This window comes from Danio aesculapii, chromosome 4 (assembly GCF_903798145.1).
Source record: "Danio aesculapii chromosome 4, fDanAes4.1, whole genome shotgun sequence".
Lineage (NCBI taxonomy): Eukaryota > Metazoa > Chordata > Actinopteri > Cypriniformes > Danionidae > Danio > Danio aesculapii.
In genome coordinates, this window is record NC_079438.1 from 4,938,174 (window position 1) to 4,956,102 (window position 17,929).

Here is a 17,929-nt window from a genome sequence, read left to right on the forward strand (position 1 = left end):
GGCTTTCCTGCCGCAACCAGTTTGTCTGGTTAGCTCGTCCTGTACGTCGGTGGACTCGATACGCAGAGAGAAGCTGACCACGACGACAACAACCGGGTTTGAGTCCAGGGAAGAGCGGTTCCAGAAATCAGGTAAGACTAAAACAGAATCCAAGAAATAAAGCGAAGAGGTTCATAACAAGGTGAGAATGTGGTAAAATCCGAAAACGTAAAAAAAATTATAAAAATATCGGACGAGGGCTTTTCTTTTTCCAGACGGCTTCTGTAAATCGTTGGTCGGGTTTAGGGCGGGCGGGTCGATCGGTAAAATTGGTTGGGTTCGGGGAAGGAGGAGGATGGGTCGGCCCGCCAATTGGCCGGTCGCCAAGTCAATCATTCAGCCAGTCGGACAGACAGACGTTCGTTCGACAGCGGCCTCTGGTGGGTTCATGCGAGAACAGCGCGGGCGAGAACGGCACTCGCGGCAGACGTCTGAGAAGCCAAAAAGCCGCACACAGCGGCCTCTCGTGGATTCGCAAAAACCAAAAACTGCAAAAATACGTACCTCCCAGGACGTATTTCGCGGTCTCCAGAAACGTCCTCAGGACTACGTTTTCCTAATGAGCCTGGGTTGATGTTATTAGTCGCATTTAGCAGGAAAACTCCATCAGTCTGGAGTAACTTTACACATTGAACAGTCGACTGATGTAATCCAGCAGACATGAATTACTCTTATTAACTTCTCATGGAAGGGTTTGACTTTAGCTGACAGACTCAGATGGACAAACCTCACATTTACTACAGTGCTGATCTGTTCATCAAATGATCATCAATCACAACAAGATTCTTCAAATTGGATGAGCAAATAAACCTAATTTCCGAGCACATCGATGCACAAAAACAATAATGCAGAGATTATTTAGATAACCTCAGTGATCATGGATTAATTGCGCAATAAGCACAATATTCGGTTTATTTAACAGAATAAATGTAAGATTACAGCACAACTATAGATGTAAATTATATTATTTTAAATACAAAACCATTATATTCATTAAGCATTAAACATAAGCGTACAAAACTTTAAAAATATATAATATTTCAGTGTAAGTGCTGATATTGAACAGTATACAGTATCAGATTATATTCAGCATAGGAAGCTTTGGGCTGAGTTGCATTCTTAAATTATTATATCTCAACAGTTTTAGGAGTATAAAATACAATGAAAAAGCTTTGAATACTGAGCTGGTGACACACACTGAGCTGTGAAAATCTCTCCTCAGCCTCTCAGTCTTCAGCACAGTTTCACTGATGCTCCATGATCAGCCCAAAACCCAGGATAGAGTGGCTCAGTGAACGTGGTCTGGACTGAGTGGATGAGGCTCATTGTGTCTCTATAGATGTTGTAGAAGATCAGAGTTCCTGCACTGTGATCCACAAACACTCCTATTCTCCTGCTGATCGACTTTACTGGGAGACGGATCTCTGCGTAATCGTGTCTGAATAAGAATCCCCTAAGCTTCAAGCAGACTAGACTCCAGGACTGAGCATTATTTCCAAACCAACACTCGTTACCTCCTCCCTTCCTCCCGATGCTCTTATACGACACTGATATGTCCACATCTCCGCTCCAGTCAATCTCCCAGTAACAGCGTCCACACACACTCTCTCTGCACAACACGTAAGCATGATGACTGAATCTGTCCGGATGATCAGGATACGGCTGTATCTCTCTCACACGCTTCACCTCTCTGTTCTCCTCAGACAGAATGAGATGACGGTACGCTGTGTTTGGATCCAGTGTGAGAAAACAGGCATCTGAACACAAGAAGAGACACGTTTAGAACACGACAACACTCCCTACAGCTGTGTGTGTGCTTGTGTGTGTGTGTGTGTATAGTCGTACATTTGCGTAGTCCTGCTGTAATCCACTTCTCTCCTCCATGATCCAGACTGTAAACACACACATATTTTCAGCAGATCTGCAGTCAGTAGACTCCTTAAATTAATTTATTTTCACATTAGATGGCAGTTAAATGTTTTATTATGATTAGCTGATGATTAATGCGTTATATTCATATTTTAAAAACTGCATTAATAAGTACATTAGTGTATCCTTCATGCGGGAGTGAACAACATCAGGCTGCGGCAGACGGGGATCCTAAAGAGGGACTTCAGGAGCCTGATCAAGAGTCAGTAGTAAGTGAAAATTCACAGTTTAGCCATACAGACTCTTGCTCATCCCACTTAAATGACAGGCTTACCCCAAAGAGACCGTGTCTGTTCCTCATATTATTAGAATAGTTAAATTACTATGTATTCTAGAACAAATCTAATAAGAATTAAACCAGAAAAACAGCAAATAAGTGAAAATAGGCTGGGAGAAGACCAGCTAATACCAGCTTGACCAGCCTACTCAGGCTGGGAGCCCAGCCTAAACCAGCTATGTCCACCTTAAACCAGGCTGGTCAAGCTGGTTTTAGCTGGTCATTTTCCAGCCTGACCAGCTAAGACCAAGCTGGAAATAACCAGCCTGGAAATGGCCAAAACCCCTCTTAAACCAGGCTGGTCAACCAGCTAAAACCAGCCAACCAGCCTAGGCTGGTTTAAGCTGGATTTTTCAGCAGGGAAGAGTATTAATTTAATGTCTTTCACTAATAGTCCCTCCTTTTAATTTGTGTGCATTTGTTTTACATCAGTTTGTTTAGAAATATGTTCGAATTTAGTTTTTACTTCATTTGTGTTGTTTAATGAGAGTAGTTTTATATTTGTTTGGCGCGCGATGTCACTTCCGGTTGCCGCGCTACGTCACTTCCGGTTGCCGCGCTGTGTCCTCAGTCCGCATTGAGCGCGCTGAGGAGAGGTCAGCAGATAATGGTGCTCCTAGGAAAATCGTTCTAAAAGTTGTCGGATGTTTTAAATAAGCTTTTAATATGCGATGGTAGTGTTTGTAAGAGTGTTCTATATTAACTAGGAAGTATTTTCTTCAGGTGGATGGATGAAATTAATAGTTTTTACTGAGCACAGTTGATTGAGTGTGTGTGTGTGTGAAGGGTGTCACGATTTCGATTTTTTTATCAAAATCGATCGAAATTCATGCTTAATCTCGATTATCGAATCAAAAAATGGAATCGTCGATGCTGCCCCGCCCCTATGTCACGTCAGCAGCAGCTTGACTTGCCAACAGCTACAACAGCCACGAGACAGCATGGCAACTGCAGACGCAGGAGACCCATCGAAAGAAATTGAACCCCCTCCTCTTTCACTGAAGTCGCCGGTGTGGAAGTATTTTGGATTTCCAGTGAGTTATGTTGACAACGTTCATTTTGTCGACAGAAAAAACACAGTTTGCAAGCTCTGCAATGTGCATATACCACATTATTCCACCGGCAGCACGACTAACATGGCCGGGCATCTCCGCAGGCACCACAAAAACATAGATGTATCTGTTAAACCGACAAGTGTAACACAAACTACTCTCCCGTCTTCATTTGGAAAAAAACTTCCAAGCAACTCAACACGTGCAAAGGCAATTACAAGCGCGATAGAAGTATTTATAGCCGCGGACATGCGACCTTATTCAGTGATAGAAAACTCCGGTTTTCAGCATTTAATTAACGTGCTTAAAAAATTTTTTTTGTTAAAAATCGAGAATTGAATCGAATCGTGACTTTAAAATCGAAAATGTAATCGAATCGAGGATTTGGAGAATCGTGACACCCCTAGTGTGTATGTGTATAAGTATGTATGCAAAACACAGTGATTTCGACTGATCATCTAACTGCAATTTATTTGTTAGGTGGGGAAATTTACAAGCGAAATCATATCTCCTTATTGTGCTGTTTTCTGATTCATCCAGGTATTTTTGATGCACACTTGTTCTTATTTGTGTTTACATTTGTTTCCCAATTACATTAATTGCTAATATGAAGTTAGATAGAGAAAGATTAATTAACATCACAATGTATGGAACTGTAATCATTTGTTATTTTGATTTATTTCCTTTTTGTACACTTTCGTGATGCGTTTACCTAGATTTAATTGGGTATGATGTTATTGTTATGTTTGCCGAGTCCGCATTGAGCGCGCTGAGGAGAGGTGGGTAAATTTACAAGCGAAATCATATCTCCTTATTGTGCTGTTTTCTGATCCATCCAGTCTGACCTGACGCTTAAGTGACTATAAACCCACCATCAGCAACAGAACCAGTGGCCTGTTTCTTTATTGTACACAACGCAGAGAGTGAAACACCGGTTACATAAATGAAATAATAACAGATAACAATCTTAATGCTCTCTCTTACTGAAACCTGGCTGAAACAAAATGACTATATTAGTTTAAATGAAGCAACTCCTCCAGGATATAATTATAAGCAAGTGCCTCCTCAGACTGGTCATAGTGCTGGAGTAGCATCAATCTTTAGTGATATTCTTAATGTTAATCAGAGAATTATGTTTAACTCTTTTGAAGTATTGGTGCTTAATGTTATGCTTCCGGATGTTCAGAATAAACCCATGTTATCTCTAGCTTTAATCACTGTATATAGACCCCCAGTGTCAGGGTTCTGCCACTCTGGTCTTGTAACTTCTTGTTTTGGTGGCAGAGTCCGGACACTAGCTCTGTCTAGTCCTGTCCTGTAGTGCTCGGCTCAGTTTTCTTGGGTCGAGCACTTGTTTTGTCATTGTCTGGGTGCGTGTCGTCATAGGTGCGCGCGGACTTTGCGCGCTCCCGCTTGATGTGGGCGCGCGGGGTCTGCGCATCCTTGGGATGCGCGCTCTTGTACTCGTGTTTGTGTTTTGTTTCGTCAGCATCGCGCTGTTTTATTCTCAGCGTCTCCGTCTAGTTGGTTTCGGTTGGCGCTGAGATGAAACATGCGCGTTGCATTTGTGTAAGCGCACGGTAAGGTGTTTTCACTTATCGTGTGCTCGTGTCTTGCGTCTGTTGTCAAAGCACGTGGCTCTGTGTTTACTTTGTGGTTGCGTGCTTTTGTTGTGTGCTTCAGTGTTTGTCCAGTCATAAGAACACGCGGTTAATGAGTTCTCTCATTGGTTGCGTGTTCTAGTTTTGTTTTATGTGAGCACATGGCTTGTGTTGTCTCTTTGTGTCAGGTGCTCTCCCATCTGTCGTCTAGTCCCACCCTCCTTGTTAACCCATTATTAGTTAATTATGTTCATCTGTTTGTTGATTTACTCCTGCTTATATTCTCCTGATGTCTGCTGTCCTGTGCCAGTTCGTCATCGATATTTCCCTGTCCTGTTGTGTCCAGCCCTACTTTGTCCAGCCAACCCAGTCAAGTTTGTTTTTGCTTTATAATTCATGTTTTCCCCCTCGGGGTAGTTTGTTTTGCTGTTTTTGCCTTTTATTTTGATGTATTATGAATAAATTCTTATTTACCCTGGACTTGGGTCCTCGCCCCTTTTTCCCCCTACTCGAAACGTGACACCCAGAACCCTATGTCAATTTTCTAAAAGAGTTTTAAGAGCTGATTTAAATTCTGACTTACTGGTTAATACTGATTAAAACATATATATTTTGACATAAAATACGAATGTACTAATATCAACATCCACATAGATGACACTATTGATACTTTAGGACTCGCATTTACAGATTTGTTAATATCACTTCCACTTGTTACAATTTCTTCACTGTCTTATACTTCAGATTTAATAGACATTCCACTAAATCAAAATAACCTACAGTGCTTCAAATCTGTATGACAGGAGGAGTTAGATAAACTTACAACTGGTTCTAAACCAGCTACATGTATGTTAGACCCGATTCCACCAAAATAACTGAAAGAGTAGCTACTTGTAGTAGGAGAACCTCTTCTTAACCTCATCAACTGTTCTTTATCTTTAGTCCATGTTCCAAACCCTTACAAGCTAGCTGTTATTAAGCTTATTATTAAGAAACCACAAATGAACCCCAGCAACTAATTTCAAATCCCTGTGAATATCTGCCTTAAAGATATGAGAGGCATGCCTGCATAAAGCCTGAAACCTGCACATTTAAATGAGCCAACTTTTCATGAAAACAAATATTGTTTGCATTAGCTGACCGTATATAAACAACACAATGCAGAATTCTCCATCTGAGCTAGTTATCCCGCTAATGAGTTCCCGCCTTCGGCATTCAAAACAAATCATGACGACAGCCATGTTGAGTTGCGAACCCCACAAACAAACACATCAATTGGAAGTATGCCCATGTAACCTCATGAGACCACGGTGATCGGATGGTGCTTTATTCAGGTTGTGAAAAGTTTGAAAAGAGCTCACTAAGGCTGTGATTATTTGAGCAAAAATAAGAACAAAAGGTTGTGAAATATTATTTAGATTTAAAGTAATTGTTTTCATGTTTAAAATATTAACTGTTGCGATGTTATTCTCCATTTCCACCTGGGGATACTCTTCCCGAGGCCCTCAGACTATGCAGAGTCACTGATTCGATCCAAGACCAACGACGAGATGATCCCAAGGTTTCCATATCCTGGACCAGGCCGTATCCTGAGCAGCTACTGGTCATGGAGGAGTGGAGAACATGAGACTGATTCCTGTGACGCTCCAGAGACAGACGAGTCTTCGCTGAGGCCAGCTTCCAGCCTCCGCCACTGAGACTGCAGCTCTGCACAAGACGTTTGGCCAGCGGAGAAATTAAAATGGTCGTGCCCAACTGAGCCTGGTTTCTCTTAAGGTTTTTTTTCTTCACTTCTGCCATTAGTGAAGTTTTTTTTCCCTCTCCGCTGTCGCCACTGGCTTGCATGGTTCAGGATCTGTAGAGCTGCGCATCGTTGGATTTGCTCTTCAGTATTTGGACTCTCAGTAGTGATTATTGACCACACTGAACTGAGCTCAACTGAACTGAACTTAAACACTACAAACTGAACTACACTGTTCCTATTTACTATGACCTTTTATGTGAAGCTGCTTTGACACAATCTACATTGTATAAGCGCTATACAAATAAAGGTGAATTGAATCGAATTAAAGCTTCCGTCATTACTTCAGAATACTTAATACTTAAATAGTACATACTTAATCTAACATTCTGGATTAATGCCGCATATTTGGAGAACATTAATCATAGTAAATGGAGAATGAAATAACTGTTTCTTGATATAAAGAAAGCTGTTTTGAATGGTTCTCAATTGTCACAGTCATACAAGTGCAATGATGAGCACTTTATGAACCTGTATTTTCACCCATGTTTAACTTAAGCTGCTTGTGTGTACCCAAACCTGCATATTTGATCAAGTTCAAGCCAAACAGCTATGGTCACGGAATATGGTAACAGAATTTGGTGTAACAGCAGTGATGTAGTGTTGCCAGATATTGTTTGCAATCCTCCGAAGATCATGCTATTGCAGTAGCTGCCCCTAAACTACCCTTCATTACTAAACCTAAACTGCCTCCAGAATTATGGTGGCACATGAATAACGTGAAGCTCAGCATCTATCTATCTTGTGCAAATGATTGATCAGTCCCTTCAGGATTTTGCGTGATTTTTATCTGATTTTTGCAGCCTAAAATGACAGATTTTTTTTTTTTTATTACTCCTAGACCCAGACAATGGGTTCTGTAAATTATAAAATAACACTTAATTTCAACCAAATAACAATTAAACTCATTTACTTATTAATAATAAAACAAAATAATAAAATAAATCAAATTTAAAGGACACTGTATGTTTAAAAATCTTGTATTTATATATATATATAAGTTGTGTGTGCTCAAAGCTCAAAGTCATTGAATTATTGCACAGGTATAGTCTCTCAGGAAGGCCATCCGGGGGATTCTAACGTCAGCTGTATATAGATAGAAAATAGAAATACAAAGATCTGTGCATCTGGCTGTGCACTGCTTTGCTCTGCTAGTGCATGTGCTGTGAAAGAGGCCTGACACCATGCCAGTGTTGCGTGCTATGCCCTCAACAAGTCTTTAAGTAACTACGTTCACTCACCTCAATTCTCAGGGTTTCGCGGCAATTTTTCAGCAAGCAATTTCAGAGGCAGCATCCTCCGAAGGATGCATTCGAAGTGCGCTGCGTCATCGCATTGTTCCCAATATTTGAAGGCTCCTTCAAATGCGGTATCAAAATGCATCTTTCGTTTCACATTTAATGAAGGACACAACCGGTGGATCCCTTGCGGCCTCGAACCAGCCAAGATTCATTGCATGCTGATAAGGGCAGGGAACTTTTAAAAGAAAACTCTGGTTTAAATTTATGAATTAAGTTTATTTTACTTGGATTTCTAAACACGTGTTAAGAAAACAAAAGAATATGACGTGTCTTACTAAAGAGTGATTTTATAGACAGTTTACATGTTTATATGTACATGTATGGCTCAACGGAAATATATTTCCAGCCTTTGTATACCTTGTTTTGCCTTTAGATTGCTTAAAATAAGTTTTAAAATCTCCTTGTGAAAAAGTCATTACAGATTTTATCAGCGCTTGTTAACAGCAGCTGTTACGGTTGCCTGGTGACGAGATCTATCCTCTATAGCAGGGATGGGCAAACTCGATCCTCGTGGGCCGGTGTCCCTGCATAGTTTTGCACCAACCCTAATCAAACACACCTGCTTGTAGCTTTCTAGTGATCTTGAAGACACTAATTAGGGTGTTCAGGTGTGTTTGATTAGTGTTGGAGCAAAACTCTGCAGGGACACCGGCCCTCGAGGATCGAGTTTGCCCATGCCTGCTCTATAGGCTAGATCGTCTCATTTCAAAATGCTCAGTTCGGCCTGTGTGGACTTCGAAGGACTCACCTTTAAAGTCTGCATCCTTCGGAGGATGCAGCCTTTGAAATGAGACACAGCTTCTGTAAGTTTACTCATATTTAACATGTGCTGTCTAGACCCAGAATTTGCGGAAAATCCACGGTATTTCAGAACAAATGCGAGATCCTCAAAATTTTCCAAGCATTTTACTCACTAATGTGTGATCTCTAGCAAACTATGACTCTGAATCAGTCAGCAAGTGTTTATGGATCGTAATTTTATAGTTTTCGTGAAATCGTGGCTCAATAACACCATTCCAAACCAGCGTGATTGAGCTAGGGGGCGCAATATCTACAGAGTGGACAGGACAGCTTAAGACTCTGGTAAGAGCAAAATTGGAGGTGTTTGCATTTAGGAAAACAGATCCTGGCGCACTGACGCTGTTATCACCAAATAACACTGTTCTGCTAATATTGAATCTGTCAAAGTTTGGCTAGAAGAAGCTGACTTTAAACTACAGGAGTTCCAGTTCCTTATGCCACAGTGGACTCCCACACATATATAATAATACCAACCCAGGCTCATTCTGAGAACGTAGTCCCGTGGACGTTTCTGGAGACTGCGAAATACGTAGCCGGGGGTACGTACGGCTGCATTTCATTTTTTTAAGTGAACGCTGCGGGGCGGTGTAACGCCGTTCCTTTCGGCGCTTGCCGGCCGGCCGCTCGCTTCCGTGTGGAGGGCTTTCCCGCTGCAACCAGTTTGTCCAGTTAGCTCTTCGTGTACTTTTGGCGGAAAGAGCGCCTCCAGAAATCAGGTAAGAAAACAAAAACAAAATCCAAAAAATAAAGCGAACAAGTTCATTACAGGGTGAGAATGTGGTCAAAATCCGAAAACGTGGTAAAAATTAGACGAGGGCTTTTCTTTTTCTGGAGGGCTTTTGTGAATCGTCGATGGTTGGGTTTAGGGACAGAGGAGGGTGGGTCAGCCGATTGGCCGGTCGGACGGTCAATCATTCTGTCATCCAGGCAGACAGGCGGAAGGTCATTCGACAGCGGCCTCCAGCGGGTTTACGCGAGAACGGCGCGGGGAAAACGCGCACAGCGGCCTCTTGCGGATTCGCGAAAACAAAAACTGCAAAAATACGTACCTCCCGGGACGTATTTCGCGGTCTCCAGAAACATCCATGGGACTACATTCTCAGAATGAGCCTGGGTTGATTAATACCTACACCAGCTGTGTCTTGGAACATATCATCAGATGTGTTGACCGTGTAACCACCCACAAAATATTTAAGATGCATCCCAATCAGAAACCGTGGATGACAAATGAAGTACGGCTCCTGCTGAAGGCACATGACTGCCAATCTGGTGATCATGAAGCCTAGATCTTATCCAGGTCCAATCTAAGTAGGGGAATTCAAAGTAAATTTCAAAATTCAAAGAGTAAATTTAACTACAAACAACACAATCAAGAATTGATTTAAAAATCATGACCATTGGCATATTTGGACCAGTGTCCATGCACTCACAAATGATAAGCTAAGCACACCTCCCACCAACACCACAGTCACTGATGAACTGAACAACTATACCCGATTTGACTGAAAATGCACAGAAACACCCATCAAAACGACGCTGCCTCCTGATGACCTGCCTCTCACTTTTCACTAGTGATGTGTGCACCACCTTGAGTATGGTGAATTCACACATATCTGATGGCCCTGATGGCATTCCTGCCACAATAGCCGCATTTCCACAATCAGGCCAGTGCGAGCCAGGGCTTTAATCGGGCCAGGCCGGGCCAATAGCCCGGGAGGTTGAGAAATGAGGCCGAAATCATGTCGCATTTCCACTGTCGGGCTAGTTGCTCGCAGCGCGTCACGCAAACACCGCCCCCAGAACGTCCCCCGAATCAAACGTCACACAACCCGCCCACTTCAGCGGGAACAAAAAACTCAAATTATAACCACAAACACAACCTGGCATCACTACGAGAGCTGGAAGATGGAGAACACCGAAGCGATTGCTTTTTTACTGTTTGTGGTCTGTTGGTGTAAGGCCAGACAGCGATCCCTGGATAAGGACATTCGAGTTTGGCGGCATTTACTTCGAACACATATTTTGGCTGCTATCCATTTTTTCTTCTTCTTAGTGAGTTGATCAAGCGCGATAGCAAAACAAATGTGAGGGAAGAAAGCACCTTGTCTCCTCTTTACCTGACAGGAAAACTCCGCCTTTGTACGTAACCCCGCCCCGAAGCCCTAGTTGGCCCTCCTTGGCCCAAGGTATTCGGCGGGCCGAAAAAGGCCGGACGCTGGCCCCAAGGAAGCCCCGCTTTGGCCCGATTACGCCCCGGAAGTGAAAGTAGTGGAAACGCGACTGGCCTTGGCTCGCCCTGGCTTGCTCGCTTTAAGCGCGATAGTGGAAACGCGGCTATTGTCTTCAACACCCCTCCTTTTCACAATCCATTGTTCCCAATGGCTTCAAGACAGCTATACCATTGTGCCTGTACCAAAACATCCTCACTGTATGATAATACACCTTACATGCACTTTATGTCTATACCCCTGCCTTTATCTTATTTACCTTGCACTATATCCCATAAAGTTGTAAATACATATTTCTACACATTTATATTATTTGCACTCTTGTTATTTGCACTTCTGTTTAGATGCTAACGGCATTTCATTGGCTCTGTACTGTACTTTGCACAATGACAGTAAAGTTTAATCTAATTTACCAGAGTTTACCCGCTACCTGTCTCTAAAGAGAAATCATCTAAATTAAAACGTGTACATGCTCCACATACTTGAGTTTGTCCAGTGTGTAGTTTGGATCCTCCAGTTGTTCAGAGAGCAGCTTGACTCCTGAATCTCCTGGATGATTGTAGCTCAGATCCAGCTCTCTCAGGTGTGAGGGGTTTGAAGTCAGAGCTGAAGACAGAAAACCACAGCCTTCCTCTGTCACCATACAGCCAGACAACCTACAAACACACACGAACAGTCCATCAGTCCATCACATTAGTCTCTGATAGACAGACGTCACTAACACACAGTCTCCTTAAATTCAGAGATAACAATTTGAATTTTACAGATATCCTTTATTACAAATATTCTTTATTACGAATATATTTCACAATGATTAAAATACAATATAATTTTTAAAGAATGTAAGACAACCTCACAATGTCATGGTCTGTCACCTGCATGTTGTCACGTTCATTTGTTTTGTTTTCTCGGCGGACATGGCGTTATTTTGACAGCTCGCCATGTGCTCTGCTGTCTCACCCCACCCACTTGTCATTCTACTCATTAGATCATTAGTTCATTCACACCTGCCTGTAGTTTACCTTCATTAGTCTTCCTATTTAAGCTACGGTCACACCGGGCTTTGTGTGTGCGAAATTCTGTCGTACGGCGCTCCGAAAAGGGGCGGGATTAAACAAGATGATTAGACATTAAAAAAAGCAGCGATTGCTCCATGTTTTAAATTTCTGTCCAGAGAGGTCCTGTTTTGATCCTCGATTGGTCTCATGCAGCCAAGTGATGCGATTTCGCAGATCAGAGTTCACCAAGCTTGAACTTTGAACCGCAGCTACATGCGAAACTTGACGCATGACCCCGCGTTTCCGGTCTGACGCATTCCCGTGCGTATGAATGGAAGTCTATGGGAGCAAAAGCCCAGTGTGACCGCAGCTTTATTCCTCTCGTTCTCACTGTCCTGTACCTTATCGTTCGCATACCTTACCTTACGATCCTGTTTTATAAAATCTTGTCCTGTCTCGTCCCGTTTCTGTTTAGGCCCCAGTGCCAGTCTTTAACGTTTGTCTTGGATTTCCTTAGTCAGACCGTCCCTGCTGCTGATCAGCCGCGGCTTCCTCACCTCTCCGCACTTTCTGCTCTAGTTCCCCTCTACCGCCCACCAGCGATCTTCCTCTCCAGCCGACATTCACTCCACCTGCTCTCTCTCGTCCTGGCTGCCGGCACACCGGCATTAACCCCTTGCTGACTGATGGTTTGGATTGCCGTGCACCTCCCGCTGGAACATTTTTGCTTTCACTTTCTTTTGCTTTGACTTTATTTACAGATGACTTGGACTGCCGCGCGCCTCCTGTTGGGACAGTTGGTATTGCATTTAGTTTTCTTTTGCTTTAACACTAGTTATTGGCGTCTTAGACTGCCGTCTGCCCTCTATAGGCCATCCTTGGTTTTAATATTTTATTTTTTTGCCTGGATATTTTTTATCCCTCTGTGGGTTTTCCAGCCCCCTCTGCTGGATGTTTTTGTTATTGCCCAGTCAGCAAGATAAATAAAATTATATTTTGACCTGCACCTGAATCCTCTCGCCTTCTTCCCTGACACACAAAGGTTTTTGATCTCAGTAAATATACTGCACATTCAACAAATGACCATGTCAGTTCTTAGCAACCTATAAAACAATTCCAATCTCTGTTGTGCATCTTTTAAAACCTTTTATTTTGAGTTGTTATATTTGAGGTAAATACTAAATATCATTGGGAGGTCTGTTCAATAAAAATTGACATTCGATGACTTTGATGAAAATTATACTGACTGTCATGTGCATCAAATAAAAAAGGAAACCAGAGAAAGGAGGCTTACGAGAAAGCTTAACATGTTGAAATGCAGTACAAAAATCATTACTGCAAATGTAATTTCCTCATTTCATTATACTTTGGCATTACACAATATTTACAACTAATTTTGGTAACATTTATAATATTAAAATATGTGGTAGAGTTTATTTTACCTCAGTGTCTCCAGTTTACAGTGTTGACTCTTCAGTCCATCAGAGAGAAGCTTCACTCCTGAATCCTGCAGGTCATTGTTACTCAGGTCCAGCTCTCTCAGGACACAGTTTGAGGATTGTAGAGCTGAAGACAAACTCTCACAGCACTGAACAGTGAGATTACACCACTGTAACCTGTGTAGAGAACAAAACAAACAAGAGAATTACACATGAGCAATCTGAAAAAGAACACAGATTACATTTACAGTGTGATTTTGAATAATTTGTTACAAAAATCAATCAATCAATCAATCAATCAATCAATCAATCAATCAATCAATCAATCAATCAATCAATCAATCAATCAATCAATCAGGTGTTTGAACTCAGACCTCAGTGTCTCCAGTTTACAGTTTGGACTCTTCAGTCCATCAGAGAGAAGCTTCACTCCTGAATCCTGCAGGTCATTGTTACTGAGGTCCAGCACTCTCAGGACACAGTTTGAGGATTGTAGAGCTGAAGACAAACTCTCACAAGAGTCAGCAGGGAATTTACACCACTGTAGCCTGGGTATAGGACAAAAAAAACAAGCGATTACACGACCAATCTGAGAAAGAACACAGGTTACATTAACAGTGTGATTTTTAGTAATTAATTTGCTACAAAAACTAATCAATCAATCGAGTGTTTGAACCCCGACCTCAGTGTCTCCAGTTTACAGTTTGGACTCTTCAGTCCATCACCAAGAAGCTTCACTCCTGAGACCTGCAGGTCATTATTATTCAGGTCCAGCTCTCTCAGGACACAGTTTGAGGATTGTAAAGCTGAAGACAAACTCTCACAGAACTGAGCAGTGAAACTACACCACTGTAGCCTGTGTAGAGGACAAAACAAACAAGAATATCAATGTGTTAATCTGCCAGTTTATGTAGAGTTCTACTCACACTGTTGAAATGTTTGTGCGTTTAGTCTGCGGAGCATTAAAAGTAACACTAAAAGTGTAGTTAATGAGATAATTACTGCTAAAAGCCTGCAGTTAATACAACCCAGGCTCATTCTGAGAACGTAGTCCTGGGGACGTTTCTGGAGACGGCGAAATACGTCCGGGGAGGTACGTATTTTTGCAGTTTTTGTTTTCGCGAGTCCGCGAGAGGCCGCTGTGCACGCTTTTTCCCGCGCCGTTCTCGCGTAAACCCGCTGGAAGCTGCTGTCGAACGACCTTCTGCCTATCTGCCTGGATGACAGAATGATTGACCGTGCGACCGGCCAATCGGCTGACCCACCCTCCTCCGTCCCTAAACCCAACCAACGACAATTCACAAAAGCCGTCCAGAAAAAGAAAAGCCCTCGTCTGATTTTTACCACGTTTTCGGATTTTGACCACATTCTCACCCTGTGACGAACTTGTTCACTTCATTTTTTGGATTTTGTTTTTGTTTTCTTACCTGATTTCTGGAACCGCTCTTCCCCGGACTCGAACCCGGTCGTCGTCGTCGTTGTGGTCAGCCCCTCTCTGCACCTCAAGAGTACACGAAGAGCTAACCGGACAAACTGGTTGCAGCGGGAAAGCCCTCCACACGGAGGCGAGTGGCCGGCTGGCAAGCGCCGAAGGGAACGGCGTCACACCGCCCCGCAGCGTTCGCTTAAAAAAATGAAATGCAGCCGTACGTACCCCCGGCTACGTATTTCGCGGTCTCCAGAAACGTCCCCGGGACTACGTTCTCAGGATGAGCCTGGGTTGCGTTAATAATAACAGGCATATTAACAACAAACATTTAAGGAAAGACAAACAAGAGCATAAAAAATTGACAAGAATTATAGGAGAAATCGATGTAAATAAAATGAGCCATTAAGTCTCTCAACATTATTCCTAAATACAGCCTTCACATTTATAATCCTATACCCTTTATAAGGGTTTTTCTGACGGGTGTCTGGGCCCATAATTGATTTAATATTTTATTAAATAAAAGCGTACAAATAAATAATTCAATTACCATTTCAAGCCAATTAAACATGGTATGAATGAATATGTATATATATAAATATGTTAAAGCAGGGTAGTGATTCACTAAACTGATCTGAATGAATGAATACTCACAGAGCTCTTCTGCAGTTTCTCACAGCTGGTATCAGTCTCAGTCTTCCCTCATCTGATGTGTTGAATTTATTAGAATCAAACTCATCCAGCGGCTCCTCTGACATCTCAATCATGTAGGAGATTGTTGAGCAGTGAGCGGGAAAGAGTTCTACCGCTAAGCGTTTGTCTGATTTCACAAACTCCTGAATCTCTCTGGACAGAGTCTGATCCTTAACTTCCAGCAGACAGAGGAGCAGATTGATGGATCTTTCAGCTGAGATAGGGTCGTCTCCCTTGATCTTGTCTTTAATGTACTGTGAGGTTTCTCTGATGCTCTCTGAGCTGTCCTCTGTGTGTGTTAGTAGATCCTGGAAGAGTCTCTGATTGGACTCCAGTGAGATGCCCAGCAGGAACCGCAGGAACAGATCTAGATGACCATTACTGCTCTCAACAGCTTTATCTACTGCTGATCTGAGCAGATCATACAGAGAGTTCTCAGACCAGGCCTGTAGATGCTGATCATATGAATATTCAGATTCATTACCATCCATCCACTCATCTTCATCATCTGAATATTCACTATCATGAATCAACTCCAGCTGTTCTGTGTTCTCATACCTGTCCTGTAGATATTGATTGTATGAATATTCACTCTCATACATCAACTCCAGCTCATCTGTGTTCTTTGTTAAATGGCAGTAAAACACATAGAACGCAGCCAGAAACTCCTGAAAGCTTAGATGTATGAAACTATAGACTTTCCTCTGATGAATCACAGATTCCTCCTTGAAGATCTCAGTGCAGATCCCAGAATACACTGAGGCGTCAGTGACGTCTATGCCGCTCTCAATCAGGTCCTCCTCATAGAACATCACATTGCCCTTCATCAGCTGTCTGAAAGCCACTTCAGCAAGTTTGACGATCACGTCTCTGTTGGACTGCAGGAGTTTCTCTGGATCTCTCTCTTCATACTTCTGCTTCCTCATGTTGATCTGAATCAGCAGGAAGTGAATGTACATCTCAGTCAGAGTTTGAGGGATTTCTGCACTCAGATCTTCTTCCAGGAGCTTCTGAAGCACAGTGGAGGAGATCCAGCAGAAGACGGGTATGTGGCACATGATCTGAAGGCTTCTTGCTCTTCTGATGTGGGAGATGATTCTGCTGGCTTGATGCTCGTCGCTGATTCTCTTCCTGAAATATTCCTCCTTTTGAGGCTCAGTGAATCCCTGAATTTCTGTCAGACGGTTGATGTATTTGGAGGGGATCTGATGGGCTGCTGCTGGTCTGGAGGTGATCCAGATGAGAGCAGAGGGAAGCAGATCTCCTTTCATCAGGTTCGACATCAACACACCAACCGATGAAGATTCAGTAACAGCACAAACTTTCTCCTCATCTGAAAAGTTGAGTGTGATTCTGCTTTCATCCAGACCATCAAAGATGAACACAACTCTACACTGCTCATAAATCTCGGGCTCAAGATCTTCAAGTTCAGGATGAAAGTCCAGCAGAAGTCTGTGAAGACTGTACTGATGATCTCGGATCAAGTTCAGCTCTCGAAATGGAAGCACAAACATAAAATCTACATCCTGATTGTCTTTTCCCTCAGCCCAGTCCAGAATGAACTTCTGCACCGAGACGGTTTTCCCAATTCCAGCGATGCCTTCAGTGAGAACAGTCTTGATCTGTGCCTTCTCCTTTTTTATTTTCTCCTCATGTCCTGGTCCAGCTGAGGCTTTAAAGATGTCATTGCAGTAGACTGGAGTGTGTTGTGAGGGTTTTGTTCTGGCTGTTTTCTCCATCTGTAAAACCTCATGCTCTTCATTCACTCCTTCACTCTCTCCTTCTATGATGTAGAGCTGTGTGTAGATCCTGTTCAGGAGGGTTTGAGTCTCTCGATGGTTGATTCCCTCAAATAATCTCTCATACTTGCTCTTCAAGCTGGTTTTGTGCTGGTCTTTGACCCTCTGAAGTTTATTATGTTCTGATTGGAGTGAATCCAGCTGCAGGTCTCGAGTCTGATCATCTCTATCCACATTACAGAAACAACAACAACACAAAGAATGAATATGAGCACAAAGAACTTCCAGAAAAGCCATGTATGTCACTCTCTACACCAGCTGACACACAAAACACAGATCAAATACAGAACCTGACTATTTTAATATACAAATTGTTCCAAGAACCAGCTTTACTTTTCAAATGACACTCAGCAAATCCCTCTAAATCTCTTCATGTGTTCAACTGTGTAACATATCACGGTAAATAAAGCAACAAACATGTCGTAGGACATGTATTGCAAGATAGTAAAAACGGATGCAGAACAATATTAATATAAGTATGTATTTACTGTACCGTGAACATATATTTAGTGTTGATAAAAGATCAAATTTTGTTGCTTTTTTAA

The 17,929-nt window shown here is 42.4% G+C and overlaps 1 protein-coding gene across 2 annotated transcripts in view; it reads right to left on the reverse strand.

Moving 5' to 3' along the window:
- Positions 1-966: 966 nt before the first annotated feature.
- Positions 967-17,929, reverse strand: part of LOC130221902 (NACHT, LRR and PYD domains-containing protein 12-like) — a 213,871-nt gene continuing 196,908 nt past the window's right edge. The window contains exons 4-10 of one of the 2 annotated variants that reach the window (XM_056454450.1): positions 15,547-17,550; positions 14,149-14,322; positions 13,841-14,014; positions 13,470-13,643; positions 11,512-11,685; positions 1,885-1,931; positions 967-1,796 (exon numbers count right to left, since the gene is read on the reverse strand). In XM_056454450.1, coding sequence (XP_056310425.1) covers positions 1,273-1,796; positions 1,885-1,931; positions 11,512-11,685; positions 13,470-13,643; positions 13,841-14,014; positions 14,149-14,322; positions 15,547-17,550 — 3,271 coding nt within the window. In that variant the 3' untranslated portion in view covers positions 967-1,272. The remainder of the gene's footprint in view (positions 1,797-1,884; positions 1,932-11,511; positions 11,686-13,469; positions 13,644-13,840; positions 14,015-14,148; positions 14,323-15,546; positions 17,551-17,929) is intronic. The other variant, XM_056454451.1, reaches the window with a different exon arrangement.